Source organism: Puccinia triticina, chromosome 8A, assembly GCF_026914185.1.
Source record: "Puccinia triticina chromosome 8A, complete sequence".
Classification (NCBI taxonomy): Eukaryota; Fungi; Basidiomycota; class Pucciniomycetes; order Pucciniales; family Pucciniaceae; genus Puccinia; species Puccinia triticina.
This window is the reverse complement of record NC_070565.1, coordinates 2,655,217-2,670,052: the sequence shown is the minus strand read 5'-3', so window position 1 is coordinate 2,670,052 and position 14,836 is coordinate 2,655,217. Positions and strand designations below refer to the sequence as shown.

The window sequence follows — 14,836 nt, the reverse complement described above, 5'->3', positions numbered from 1 at the left end:
TAAGACCTATAAAATCAGAACAGAGTAGTAACCCTAATTCTGAATCCCATCAACGTTTCCTTGTTGTGAGTGGAGGCTGTTGCACTCTTTTTGGCCTGGCACAGCTGGCATCCAACTTTTCCAGGTTGAGAATAGCCCAGATCAATTTATAAAGACTTAAATTCTAGGCCTGATCTTCTCTTTTCTCTCTCTTTCTCTTCCTCTCTCTCAGTTTGTATTTCTTCATCCAAAGAAATTCAAACTATTTCCCCTCTCTTTTCTTGTGTCCTGCTGTCACATAAGAGACACAGGCTCACAAACAATCACACAAAAATCAAATCACAAACATATCAATCAACTCATTCATCAGCTTTGCAAAGAAGTACAATATCTGCTTGGACAACAAGAAGCCTGACAAATTCGTCCCAATCTTAATTTTGGACGTCTACCAACAAGTAATTGATGTGATGAAAGAAGACTTCAAAACTTGGAAAGGCGGACTTGATCAATTGAAGCCAGCCTATCTGTTTGACCAAGAGATGGATGTTGGTTCTGACAATTCTGATGATTCTGACAATTCTGACAATTCTGATGATTCTGATGATTCCGACGATTCCAGAAATTCTGACAATTCTGACAATTCCAACAAGTCCGACAATTCCAACAAGTCCAAGAGTTCTGATACCTCAGAATCATCTGAAATGTCAGATGATTCTGAATGATCAGGTCAGTGATTGATTCTTGCACTTCTTTCCTTGGCTTCAGTGGCTCAAGCTTGCTTGAAACCCGCCAAAGCAATCACATCCTTGGTGTGTTTGGCCGCTGTATTGGCTTTTTTTTTCTCATCCCTTTTCTTTTTATCTTCAACCAACAATCTGACCTGCTTTGCTTTTGGTTGAAGTGCAACAGAAATTGAAGAACCTGTCTGCAGATCCCCTCTAGCAAGTCTTTCCTTGGCTTCAATGGCTTTGGCAGCTCAAGCTTGCTTGAAGCCTTCTAGAGATGGCATATGGCACCCGGGTACCTGTGGCGGGTGCGGGTAACCCCCCTGTTTTTTCACAAATTCCTCACACCCGCACCTGCACCCGGCACCCGCCATGGGAGGTACCCGGGTGCAGAGGGGGAGGTACCCGGGTGCCAGGCACAGGTACCCGGGTATCACCTTTGATGGCCGGCTGACCGGTCATTGAGAGGTTGTAGCACCTTCGATGACCGGCTGACCGGTCATTGAGAGGTTTTATCCTCTTCAATGGCTGGCTGATCGGTCATCAAGAGCCTTTATCTTTTTCAATGACCGGTCAGCCGGTCATCAAGAGGTTGTATCCCTTTCGATGACCGGTCAGCCGGTCATCAAGAGTGTAGCCTCTTCAATGACCGGTCAGCCGGTCATCAAGAGTGTAGCCTCCTCAATGACCAGCCGACCGGTCATCGAGAGTGTAGCCTCCTCGATGGCCGACTGACCGGTCATCAAGAGGTTGTAGGCTCTTCAATGACTGGCTGAACGGTCATCGAGAGCTTCTATTTCCCACCAGAATTCTGGACACCCGCACCCGCACCCGGCACCCGCCGGCGGGTACCTGTAGGGCCAAACGGGTACCTGCCAACGGGTACCGGGTACCCAGCAACGAGTACCCCTTTGCCATCTCTACAGCCTTCCAATGTGATTGCATCCTTGGCGCGTTTGGCAAGTCTCTCAGCCTCTTTATTTTCATTTTCCTGTTGTTTCTCTTCTTCATCTTTCTTCTTCTTCTGTATTTTTTGAGCTTTTTCATTCTCTGTTTGTATTTTTCCCTCCTCCACCTCAAACACCAATTTCTCAAACCACTTGTTTTTTTTTTTATTTTTCTACAAACAAAAACATATTTTTGACATTTTCATTGAACCACTCCCCTCCAATAGGGGGGTTCATGATTGAATTTTACTAAACTTTGGAGCCAAATTTAAGGCCCTTATGAACAAAATTATGAAATTTTGGGAAAATGCACAGCAGCAGGTGATACTGATCAGTGCAAATTATCAATTTTTTTAAAAAATGTTCATAAACACCTTAAAATGTGTCCCAAAGTTTTGTAAATTTCAATTGTGAACCCCCCTAATGAGTTTTGCAACCAATTTGACTTCTTTTATCTCTTCAAGTGATTCAGAAACTGCTTGGGTGTCAGCAGCAGTGAAAAAGGTTTCCGCTTTGGATTGGGGCTTCAGCCCAAAAATACCATGATAGAATTGTTCAAAACTAGCTGCAAGATTGTTGGCAATCTTCTTCATATCCAATTCTGAGAAATGGCTCTTGTATTTTGTTTTTGTACGTCTCTTCTTCTTAGGTTTAACGCACTCAGGCATACCCTCTGTGAACTGGCTAGGATTGCTCAAGATCCTTTTTGAACAGGTGCACCAAGTTGTGTATCTGTTTGGCAGCCTCTGGATTGCAGTTCAAGCAGCCACAGGGATCAAACTTGAGGTCCTTTCCATGAGATTCTTCCTTGAGATAGTTTGGATCTTTCTTGGAAACAGGTACATATATGCAGCTACACAATTAAGGTGTTCAAAGTTGAAATCATAAAATTTTCAATACATAAAATCATAAAATTTTCAAATGATGATTTTACATGTACCATTTTAGAAATGGTGATCTATTTTGAGTGTTTGGGTGGTACATATTTTTTTCAGCTTAGATTTTATGATTTCATGCAAGTCAACTTTGAACACCCTAAATATGTAGAAAGCATCTTGTTAAGCTTAAATTCAAAAATGATGTAATAAAAAACAGAAAACACAGGTTATCAACAGCATTAACTACCCTCAGGCAGGCAGGAGTCACAGCTTATGCACCCATTTGATTGTTGTTGGTGATCTTCTTCTTTCCATTTTCAAAATCCTTTACGCTATTCTTCCCTTTTTTTCTCTTTGGCTCCATAAACAAGATTGCCAGGCCAGTTCTTTGGTCGCGTCTGCAGCGTCCCATCATTTGACTAATTGTTGACAGGTTGCCTTGACCCATATGAATGACACATCAGACTCTCTTCCAGTTCTGACCTAAGCCAAGTGCCATTGTACTCAAAAAGATCTGAAACTTTTTATTTTCAAAATCTTCCATGCAATCTAGCTTGTCTTTGTCTCCAGTACAGGCAAGATAGCATCTGATAAAGCGGCTTTTACTATTGTAAGCATTTTTTTTTCTCCTCATACTTTATTCAGGACATTGATTACACTTAGGGTTGCCTTGCGGGTGCCGGAATAGATCAAAGTAGGAAGTAAGTCCTTGTCCTTTATCTCAGTTTCCTTTGAGAACATTCTTAGTAGGTCTTTACAAGACTTGAGGGGATATTCCATGTAAAATCAAAGGGTTCAGATCTTGGTTTGTACAAGTTCACCACAAAAGAACATAATATCCACTGGTTTGAGCATCAAGCTCCCTAGAATTGAATCAATGGCGACCGGACAACAGGTCACAGATAATAGCAGTATTGGAACGCTGTTTGTGGCCATCAAGCTTAGCAATCACCAAGTTTGCTGTATGATGGTTGAAAAATCCCGCAATCTTGAAGATGATCCCATACCAAAAGGAATTTTGCTTTCCCCAATTCCACAAGGCCCCAGACATACACCATGTGTGCCTCATCAAGAACAATCAAGACAAGGCGGCTCTGAAACTTGTTGCTGAAGTACAAATCAGTAAAAAGGGAATTGTTGAGGAAAACCTCCGGGCTGTGCAAACCCAGCCAGATCAGCAAACAGATAGCAAGGAAGAAGAAGAATAAAAAGACAGACCAGGTAAACAAAAGCATAATCTCCCCTCTTTATTTCCTCAGCTAGAGCCTTGGTCAACTTCATTTTTCCTAGACTGATTGCTTTGATTCCTGCTTTTGTCTTTTCTTGGACCTACCCATCACCATCCTGATTCAGTTTTCTTCAATCAGCAGCTGCCAAGCCGAGAAACTCACTTGATCTTTGCCTACACAGCAGGGCAGATCAAGAAAAAGTTCACCGTCCAAACGGCGCCCCCGCAGTACAGGCGCCAAGGAATGACCCACAGTCACGCTGGCGCCCTTCCTGTCGTACACCAGGACACCACCGTTTATGGACGTCCCCTCATGTACACCATGGGGGCACCCCCAGGCTAGGCGCCATAGGGCCGTCCCGGTGGGGTGTCACTGCGACGGACCGGCAGGGCTGACGGCTAATCCGGTGCGTCAGCTGTCCGGCGTTCTGGGGTCGCAAGCGGCCCCATGGCGCTAATAAGTAGACGTACTTGCGGGTGTCCCGGCGGCAATGCCATTGGGCTCCGTCACAATGGCATCCCTGAGGCCTCGGTGATTTGTCCCCGAGTCACCAAGCTCAAGGCCCCACCTTCCTCACGAAGGCAGCCCTGAGGCCTCAGCAATGTGTCTTGGGGTCTCCAAGCAACCACAAGGGTCGCACCTCACCCAGATGATTCAGGCCCTGTATTATGTACCCTGCAGCACATTCTCTTGGCATCCATTCCGTCAATCGTCGGACATCACCTCGTCCATCTGCCACACGCACACTCCTTCAACCCTTGTCTGCACGCCTTCATTCCGCCTTCTGAATCACCTTTGTAAAGCTCAACTCTCAGATCTGAGTCACCAACAAACCAACCAGCCCATCCAAGCAAGCAATAGAGATATCCGCCATGCAAGCACAACCAGGTCAGACTGTCCCAATCCCCTTGACATTACTCCACGGCTCAATTCTCATAAACTTGCATGGATCTCCCTCAGCTTGACCTCTTGATCCTCCATGGGGGGTGCGCACTGGTCGCTGGAGCACTCCAGCCACAAAGGTCAAAATACTAAAGAAATGTAATCAGATGAAAAGTAAGACTGACCTGATTCATCGCTGCATCATTGCGCGTCACCCGCCCTGGAGGCCCGTTCCAGTGGGCCGTGAGTTTACCCCCGTACCCCCAGGCGGCCAGCCCCGGCGGGGCCTTGCTTGCTGCGCTAGCAAGGGAGACCCGCTCTGCGGCTCATAGGGCAGCCCCCAAGCTGCAAGGCATCCCGCGATGCCGGTTGACCTAACCGGATAGGGGATATGACCCAACCTTGGCCCCCAGGAGTCAGGTCAGTCTCCCACGGTGTCCTTTGTGTTCTCCCGCCGGCCCCTGTCCTAGTCACCTATGTACCCCAGTTGCCCCGCCTGCTAGCCTAAATAAGCCTCTCAAACGGAGGGGGGGACACCCGCGTCCCAAAGGGATTCTCCGTAGGAGAGGCTTATGACTAATGTTGTAATTTTGGCTTGAGGGTTTGGGTTGCTTGTGGCTTCCTAGCCATATTTCTTCTTTTTCACCTCACACGACAAAAACCGTTCTGAACAGGCTGAAGCTATGAAGGGGTGGAACAGCCAAGCTTCTTGGCTTCCAGTTCCTGTCCTCAAAGTGAAAATCTGTTGCACGAGCTGGATTGGGCAAGACATCTAAAACAGAGCTTGTTTCCTGGGGATTGAATTGAATACTGTACTGTTTTTCAACACATTCACATGATACAGCTCAGAATGACCTTCAAAACCAAAAGTTTGAAGGAGCATGGAAAGAGAAGGGTTGGGTTCTCAGGGATGAGTGTAGCATCAAAAGAGGGGAAGAACCAGAGGATTCTCATGGTCTAAAGGGCGTGGGCGGGGCTGTTTGGGAACAAGGTCAAAATTGGAATGGCACAAATTCCCCACCAAAAGGCCTCAAACCCTCAGGCCAAAATGTGGACATTAGTCCCAAGTCCCTCCTTTGGAGGTTGCGCTTTGCGCCAGCCCAGGCTGTACCAGGGCCCTCCAATGTGGGGGACTTGTGTTAAGTTAGCCCCTCCTGCCCCCCTCAGATTATTTGCCAAATATATGTCTGACACAGGAACTAGTGTCACGCCCAGCAGCACCCCTCAAAACGGTGCCCAACAAACCGGAACCGCCACCCGTAGAGGCCTCTCACCCGCTTGTTCTGGTAAGCACTTAACCAACGAGATCCCTCAGCTAAGTCCACAACTGACCCTCACTCCCCAGACAATTCAGACAGTCCTGCCCGTCGCCAGCATACGGGCAATGGAGGATTGCCACCGGGCTTTAACCTTTTTCAGCCCCTCGGTGGGGAGCCACCCGTCCCTGACCTACCCACCAACCCAATAGTTTTGCCGCCCAACAAGCAATACCTAGTCAATATTGGCGTCCCTGTCATTCCGCAGGCCGAAGTCGCGGCCCTCAAGCTGGTGAGTAATGGAGCGGGTGCTCCCCCATCCTTTCTGGCGCCGCTGATGTTACACACCTCATCCCCAACACCCATGCAGATGACTAAGACGGAGCGTGTCGTCATTATAATGTCCTCATTGCGGGTCCTTATTGGATGCGGTGGGGACGGGCCTGGCGCAGGTCGCACCGGCCCCAGACAAGGCGGAACAGATCCCTCGGTTTGATTACCACGGCAACAAGAGGGTATTTTAACCCTGACCCCCCAAGTGCTCCTCTATCGCTCTCTCTCACCTGTCCTCTCTTACCCCATCCTGTTTCTTTCTACCAGCTTTTCTCCACGTCCCTCTACCATGTGTCCCCTATGAATTTTTACTGCAATGCAGTTTTTATTTCATTTTACTGCAATGCAATCCCTTTTTGCTCTGATTCTACAGACCCCCCTGAGTGGCCCCTACGCGCACCATGTCCCGCCGGCCGCATGACCCCCAGAAGGGCTGGGCTTGTCCAGCCGCCGCGGATATTGCCCCTCCGGTGCCCTCCGCCTGATCGCTGTCGTGGCTGCCCCAAGTCGTCCACGACAAGGCTCTGAATCACGCAGCCATGAGGTCAATCTCGCGCGGGCTCCCTACTAATCCAGACGCCAGAGTGCCACCCGCGAGGCAGCCTGACCAACGCCTGGATGATCGAGACTTTGATGCTCTCCCGACATCCAAAAATTCGTGTAGAAGCCCGCCTAAGAAGATGACTCCCTGGCGGAGCCTACGCGCCCAATGGGCGCCCCACGCCCCACTCCGAGGCGCCTTTTGCGGGTCTCCCCAGCCGGACGCCTACAAGGCAACCTTTGAAAACCACCCCATGGGCGTCCACTGGAGGCGCCACCATAGCGCTCATGTATTGCACCTTTCTGACGCTGGGGTTGTGGCGACGCCATTGGATGTCGCCTTGTAGGTGTTCCCACAACGCCATCAGGACCCTGGAAAGCCCCTATGGAAAACAGTAACCTAAATTCCAAGATTTTCAAAAAATTCATACATTTTTGGAGCCCATTCATACATGTTTTGTGCGTAGGTGCAGAGCTCTTTCAAAAAATTATACAAATTTTGTGTGTACGTTTCTTTTGCTGCGGGTGTGAAGAAATACCCCCAGAAATACTTTTTTGAGTAGCCATTTCTGCTACACCACGGGTTCATTTTTTGAGATGCAGTGCGCTGGCTTGACTGCAGGGTCTGAAACAGGGTGGACTTGAGTCTGCTTGACCTGTCTGCCCTTTATCTGACAGCAGAGGTTGGTCAAGGGCAGCAATGGGTCAGATGTAACGTTGGTCTGACCCAAGTGTAATGCCAACCCTGCCGACCACTACATCATCATTGCACTTGGGTCAACCGGGGTAACCCAACTTACCCAACCAACATGAGGCGGCCTCGGCGGGTAGGCCAACAACCTCAGCTGGTTGGGCCAGCCTGAGGGACTCGTTGACTTAACCAGTTGGTCAAGTGCAAGTCCACCAGGACTTGCCAGCCGGCCAGGGCTTACCCAACTGAGCAAGCCAACGTCAAGCCAACCAAAAAAAAAAAAAAAAAAAAAAAAAGAAGAAAAAAAACAAATAATTTTTCCGTGCCTGTTTCCATGTAAGGAAAAAGGCTACATAGGAGAGAAATTACAAAAAAAAAAAGTGAAGTCTTGAGAAGAATGAGAGCGTCTGCCTTGCTCATAATACTCAGTAAACCCTGGATTCAAGACATATACTGCATATTACTGTGTTCTACTTTTAAAAGGTCTGACATGGTCTAGTGGTCATTGTTGATGCCTGGCCTCAAGTACTGATCAGGATGTGCTTTTCATGCACTGGTCATCATGGGTTCAAGCCCCAGGGAAAAAGTACTTCTTTGCAAGTTACCCTCAGGTCTCTTGACCCACTCCTGACTGCGGCGCCTACGTCAGGCCAACATTGGATGCAGGGCTGACAGCGGAGCACCAACGTCAAACCAGTGTTGGGAGTTTGCTTGACCGCGGGCTGACGGAGTGGTTTTACGCCAACCCTACGCTGGTAGTCAAGCCAACCGCGTGTGCCATCTTTTCCCGCTACAAAGCCCACCCAAATATCTGACGGGACGGGAGGGTTGGCCCAACCCCAATTTTCACGTCAAGCCACAGTCAACCGCGCTCCGTGGTGTACATACCCAGAGGAGCAGTGACAAAGGTATAAAATGGAAGAAGAAGATATTTTAAATTTCATATTCAAGTATAAAACTGCATAGACTATCATCAACAACTGATTGTTACTCTTCATCTACATTTTTATTGCTTTTTTGAGAGCTTTTATCTTCAAAAATCTGTTCTGCCAGTGTTCTAGAAAAGCAATTTGAGACATTGTAAGAAGAAGAGAATGTAATCTCTGGGAGATGGATACACAATTCCCACCAGCATCCGTAATATTTAAGCCTTTGGTGACTGGGAATAAATGGTGCAGATGTGCTACTTCAAGATGCATAAAAATCCCGGAACTCAGCAAGGAAGTGTAGAAACCAGCCCCAATTGGGATATGTGGTTGAAACAGGAAGAGCTGGACCAATATAGGGGGGGGGGGGCAAAAAAAACCCTGGCATCGTATCCTCATTCTCATACATTTTTGGTTACTACGTCCCCCCTTGTCCCTCAAAAAACTTCATACAATTGGTGTGAGTACCTTATCCGCCAAATTTCCCATTCATACATCTGGAGTGCGTACATTTTTTGTTTTTTGACCAAAAATTCATACATTTTTGTTACTGTGTTCCATAGGGGCTTTCCTGGGTCCTACGCCACCGCTGGGCGGCCCCAGGGCGCCCTTAGAAATGCATTGGGGGGGCGTGTCGGCCGTGCAGGGCCGCGGGGACGCCCTGAGGGGTGTCAACTTGACGTCCACTTTGACCCGCGGTGTAACAAATCCAAAGGGTTGAGGACGAGCACAACCGGCATCTTCTGCGGCGCGTACAGGTGGAAATACATCTCTGTGATCCTCGATTTCCTGTATCCTGTTCCTGCAAGAACAAAGCTGTGATACCCATGGACAAGGTTGCAAACTGTATCTACTTCTAGCCTAACACAATCCCCTTGTTCCAGGGGCCGAAGGACCGGCGCGCCGGGGGCGCCTCGCGAAGCGAGCCTCTGGAAGAGGGGCTTGCAACTTAAGTGCCCGTCCTGGGGTGAGAGATTTCCCATTTTCGCTGTATTTTGGGTAATATTCACTTCAACCGTGGATGGCGTCTTCATCTGAGCTCCCCCTCGGATGAGATGCACATTTCCCAGCAGGCGGGCATCTTGCCTTCCTGCTGGTATTTTTTTTATTAAACATTCTTTAGAAAAATATCACTTTCCTGAGACTTGAAAGCTCTTGAAAGCTGGAGCTCAGCTCGGAGCAGGAAGGAATGGGAATCCACATGGAGCTGTACTCTAGAAGATACAGCCCATCAGTTTTTTTTTTCAGATCATTGACGGCCGCAATTCATGCAAGGATGGAATGCATCCGACTGGCGGGCTTCATACAGTGCAAGCCCTGAACAATCTGCCGGTCACTCGTCTCAAAAATGTAAAACTTCAAAGGGCCATGGCCACCGGATGGTTTGCTGGATTTTATCCATGCTTGGGCATGGGAAGGGCCGGATGTAGGCCTTTCAATTGGTGTAACAGGCCTCGGGAAATTCCCTCTGCAAGATAGGGAACAAGCGGAGGCAAATTCCTCCCACCTAAATTTGAAAACCGCTCACGCCAAAAGTCAGGGATACCCCACAAGCCCCTCTTTCAGAGGCTCGCTCCGCGAGAGGCGCCCGGCGGTGTTTCACCCGCCTCCCTCTGAAACGAGGGGCTTGTGTTAAGCTAGTATCTACTTGTAGCTTCTTTGGGGCCTCTTCGTATTGTCTCTCCGCTTCGTCTTCCACATATTTAATTAGCCTATCATTGTCCAAGTCTGTTATCTCCGGACTAAATTGCAAAGGTTTCTTTTTGCCTGTTGATTTTGTCGGCGACAATGTTGTCCTTTGAACATGTGCATCTTCTGGATTTTAGATATCGCTACCGATGATCCGTCCACCATAAACAATTGGTATGTTTGGTTGTCCTCGACTCAAAGGTGTTTGTTGGATTCATTTCCATACCACAAGCCCATCGATCTCAGTACCCTCAGGTGGATGCACGCATGATGGAGGCTTAATCATCCAGTCAATTATGTATGTGTTTACCATTTTCAACGGCTCAATTTGCCCGAAAAGGATTTGGGGAAACAGCACTACCCCCAATCACCTAAAAACATGTTTCTTGAGCATAAAAAGTAAAGGTTGCAAAACGGACAGCATGGATGGATAGCCAGGATGCAAGCGCATCCATCCACGCTTGGAACCTCATATGTATGTAGCACGCATAACGATCGAGCTACAGGCTCTCAAAGTTGAACCAGATTTTGGCCGGATGCTCTCAGGCGAGCACCCCGATTAAGTCCCTCCCTGCGGTCGGCGGCACTCTGCTCCCCACTCAGCCCCGCAGAGGAGGGACTTTGTTAAGTTACCTACATAGGGTGGCGCCGTCAACCATCCTTACCCCGCCCGATCCTCAATGCCCGTCTGCTCAAGAAGCTGCGCGTCTCTCGCCCTCGTCGCAATCCAGATTCACGACGATCAGGCTCGAGGCGCTGTGGAAACGCTGTCCGAATGGCAAGCCGGACAAAAAAGACACAGAACGACTGCGCATCCTAGTCTACATCAACTATCTGATCACCTTCCGGCGTCCACACAAGCTCGCCGCCGATAGCCTTGCCCACAGGCTTGGTCTCGACAAGGACTCGCCGGCCATCGTCGACGGCATCCTCTCCCGATCCACAGAAACCATCAACCAGACCGACGGGTCTCTGACACACAATCTGACCTCCTTCTCGACCATCAAGCTGTACTCATGCATCACATATGCTAAGTTTGATCCACGACGACTTGATGACTCGGGTGACAGAGCTGCCGGAAGACCTACAAGAACCCGCATCAAGGTAAGCTCACACTCCCCCCGCATCCATCTCAAAGGAGAAGAACGCTGACCGTTTTTGGACGGTGTAGTATCAACGACATCTTCCTGAATGTGGGGTGCAAGATGTCCAAGCTTACGCTGGCTGAGTTCGAGGCCCTGGGCCAGGGCCCGATAAGCATGGATCCAAAGTAATCCAACGCCCAATGGACAATCGCTAAGCTCGTCGTCCCGCTCGTCTTCCAGCCGCCGAAGATCCGGAAACGACGCGCCAAGGCTGCGTGAAATGTCGACTCTTCTTTGCCCTAACGTTTATTTTCAGAAGAATAAGATGGTGTAGTTGTATTCTTTACTCGGAACTACAACATTCACTTATCTCTATGAAATTTCTACCCATTTCATGACGCAGGCGAAACCAGGTAAAACTTCCTTGGTCTGACATGATGTTGACCTGCTCCGTTCAAGTGCTACGATCTCTCCCTTGGTGACAAGCCTCGCCGACCCTCCCCTCCGCGTGAATTTTCCATGAGGATTTTGTTAGTTTTGTGAAGAGGTGTTTACTCCTCACCACGGTGCGTGTGAGCAGTCTTCAAAGATGGGAACAAGTGACAAAATCAAATTGGCGGATTTCCGCGGGCTCCCGTGGTCAAGGGTCGATTAGCTCAGTTGGTTAGAGCGCCGTACTAATATCACGCCCTTCGGGAAGATGTCATGCGGATGTCATGGGTTCGACCCCCATATTGACCACAACCCACTCGGTCCCCCGTAACCGGGCTGACAGGCACCCGAACAAAAAGTGGTGCCGACATCCCCTGTGTTGTCTCCCCTGTCGATGGGCTGGCCCCTACTAGGTTCCATGATGCCTGCCTGCCCCCTAGTCTTTTGCTGACCAAGTTCCATAATGCCTTCTTTTGCTGAAACCTTTTATGGTTTTCAAAGTTGGAATTCATGCATGCATAAATGCGTAAATCATAAATTCATGAAAATTCTTTGGCTGGGAAAGCCAAAGATTACTTAAGCAGATTGGTGAGATCCCCTGCAAACAAAGTTTTATGAATTTATGATTTATGCATTTATACATGCATGAACTTCAACTTTGAAGACCATATTTGTTTGCTGGAACTTGAAAATGAATACATGTACAGCATATATTGCCAGTTTTCTGGGTCTGCTCACATTTGCAATAATTTTTTATACAAAGTACAGCCTCACATCTTGTACACATGGCTGTGCAGGATGTGAAATGGCTGCCATGGCAGGCCATGGCCCTACTGCAGCAAATCCAACCTACTGCAACCTGCTTGCTCTTGGGTGAGCTGCCCTCAGCCCCTCCTGTGATGAGGCCACCAGACCTTCTGATTAAGGTGCATCTCTCAACCTGTGAATCTCAAAATTGTGGAAGCTATGATTTTTTCCCCCATGGCATACCTGGTTAGATACAGGATGGGAGGCATAAAAAGTTGAAAAACTCAAGAATGACCCCCCCCCTCAAAGCAACCTTTTTGGGAAGTGCTGAATGGTGTTCAAAATTTAGAGATGGCCACTTTGCATCCGCTATCCGCTGACAGGTATCTTCCCCATGCCTGCGGGTATCCGCCGGCGGTTAGCGGATGTCTGGATTTCTGGGAGAATCCAGCGGGTATTTGGATATTCCTCACCAACATCTGCCCATCTAGGTTCCTGTGACCGGCGGCTGCACAGCATGCAATCTCCACCCACCCCATATCCCCCAACAGCCACCTATATCCTTGAGCTGCATATCTGCAACAACAGCATATCCCCAACAGCCAACCAATATCCTCGAGTAGAATCATGAACCACCAAGAGAGGCTTGGAAAACAGCGTTCAGAAGACAAAAACAATAAGCTAATTGAGGAATCAAAATACAACCGGGATGATGGAAACTCAAGAAAGTACAACTGAGGGAATTTAGCTAGTCTATCTACAATGCGTCCCTTTGATATGCAAACAGGATCATATATATTCATACACGGATTTTCCAAGATCAAAGATATTCAAATGGGAAACAAACATATGCAAGGGAAAATGGGAGGTGAGGACTGATAAAAGGAAGGAAGAAAAGTAATTCATGTGCCGTATGCATTATGCCAAGTACGGTAGCCAAGAGTTGAGTCTGTGTGTGAACCTACTCGGACTGGTGCGTGAAAGGGGTGATTTCTGTATCTTCTGATCCGGTAGAGATATGAGGGTGGTTTCAGTGGGTGACTAGGGGTTATTCATAAAAGTTTGAATTTTTCCTCCTACAAACACAGGAATAATGACCACAACGGATGAGCAATGTCTTGGTAAGTTTTTAATAAATTAATTACATTTTGCTATGTATTCTTTTCAGTGATTAATTAATCATCATATTGACAGATACAATCTCCACTTGTAGAACATGCAAAGAGACTTTCTCGGAATCAAGTCAGTTCAGCATACTCTTTGTACAATCTGCCAGAGCTTTCTGCACAGCTCAACAAATTCAGGCGCCGGATGATTGCCTGGAGATGTAAGATGTAAGTGTTTATTTTTTTAATCACCAAACGGAAATGATAGCTAAAGCAATGCAATCAGATGTGGTAAGACATTCAATTGACCTGTATATGAGTCATCATGCAGTAATCTGCTTTCTCATGCCTGCCAATGTATGAGGAAGCAACAAAAACACTTGGATAACAATTCACTTGCAGAGGTGGGTGTATCTGGCACAGGAGATATTGACCCATGGGAAGCAGGTGTTTTTCCCTTTTCTTAATATTTTTTCTCACTCATCTGATTGGTTGTCTCTCCTTAGGTTTTTCAAAGATGTGTGATTTGGTGTGTCAAGGAAGCCAAGCCATTTTCAGCCTTGGAATCCCCCAGCTTCAAGAAACTCCTGCATCCAACAATCCTCAACCATCTCCCTAATTGCAAGATGGTTTTGAATGCAATTCACATGTTATATTTGTCCGTTCAGGAAGATTTATGCCAAGAATTTGAGGTGTGCCTTCTTTTATACTTATTCATTTCAATTTCATTTCAATAAAATACTGAAGCCTTGCCTCATCTCTATTCAGACTTACGAGGGGGCACTGTACTTGGGGGTTGACGCATGGCAGACTCCTAATGGATTTGATTTAATGGGGGCCGTGATATAATGTCTCTCAGACAATGATGCTGGTAATGTTGGACCAATTGCAAAGCTCCTCAACTTTGTTCTACTTCAAAAACAACATACCGGTGCATACTTGGCTGGCATTGTTCAATTCATTGTGGAAAGGTTTGGCTTGACAAACTGAGTATGATTTCTTTTGGATTCTCTAATTAATTCAACTAAAAAAAAACTGCTGCTGTACTTAGATCTGCGGTATTTTATCCGACAACGCGGCCAATAATGGTACAATAATTGACGAGCTAGAAAAACTCAAGTGGAAGTGCTTTAAAGGTGAGGGACAGTGGATACGGTTCTTTGCACATATCCTTAATCTTATTGTCAAGGCCATACTCCAACCTTTTGCGCGCGCCAAGAAGGGCACCCCCGAGGCTTCTGAGTTAGACAAATCAGACAAAGAGTATGAACCATGTGATCTTGTTGAAAGCTTTGAAGATGATGAGTGTGTATTAGCGGTATCAGATGAGGAGGAGGAGGAAATGGTTGGCAAAAAAAATGGCAAACTTGCAGATGAAGATGTACTAACTT

General features: G+C 47.5%; 2 protein-coding genes across 2 annotated transcripts; both read left to right on the top strand.

Moving 5' to 3' along the window:
• Nucleotides 1-5,823: 5,823 nt before the first annotated feature.
• On the top strand, nucleotides 5,824-6,392 carry PtA15_8A239 (uncharacterized protein; the record flags this gene model as incomplete). Its single annotated transcript, XM_053171647.1, has 3 exons — nucleotides 5,824-5,926; nucleotides 5,995-6,188; nucleotides 6,267-6,392. 3 exons carry the CDS (start codon nucleotides 5,824-5,826, stop codon nucleotides 6,390-6,392), a joined length of 423 nt encoding a protein of 140 aa, XP_053022890.1.
• A 4,062-nt stretch (nucleotides 6,393-10,454) lies between these two features.
• On the top strand, nucleotides 10,455-11,349 carry PtA15_8A238 (uncharacterized protein; the record flags this gene model as incomplete). The annotated part of the gene is made up of 4 exons (XM_053171646.1): nucleotides 10,455-10,474; nucleotides 10,717-11,043; nucleotides 11,111-11,179; nucleotides 11,247-11,349. The coding sequence occupies 4 exons, from the start codon at nucleotides 10,455-10,457 to the stop codon at nucleotides 11,347-11,349; spliced, it is 519 nt and encodes a 172-aa protein (XP_053022889.1).
• Nucleotides 11,350-14,836: the final 3,487 nt, after the last annotated feature.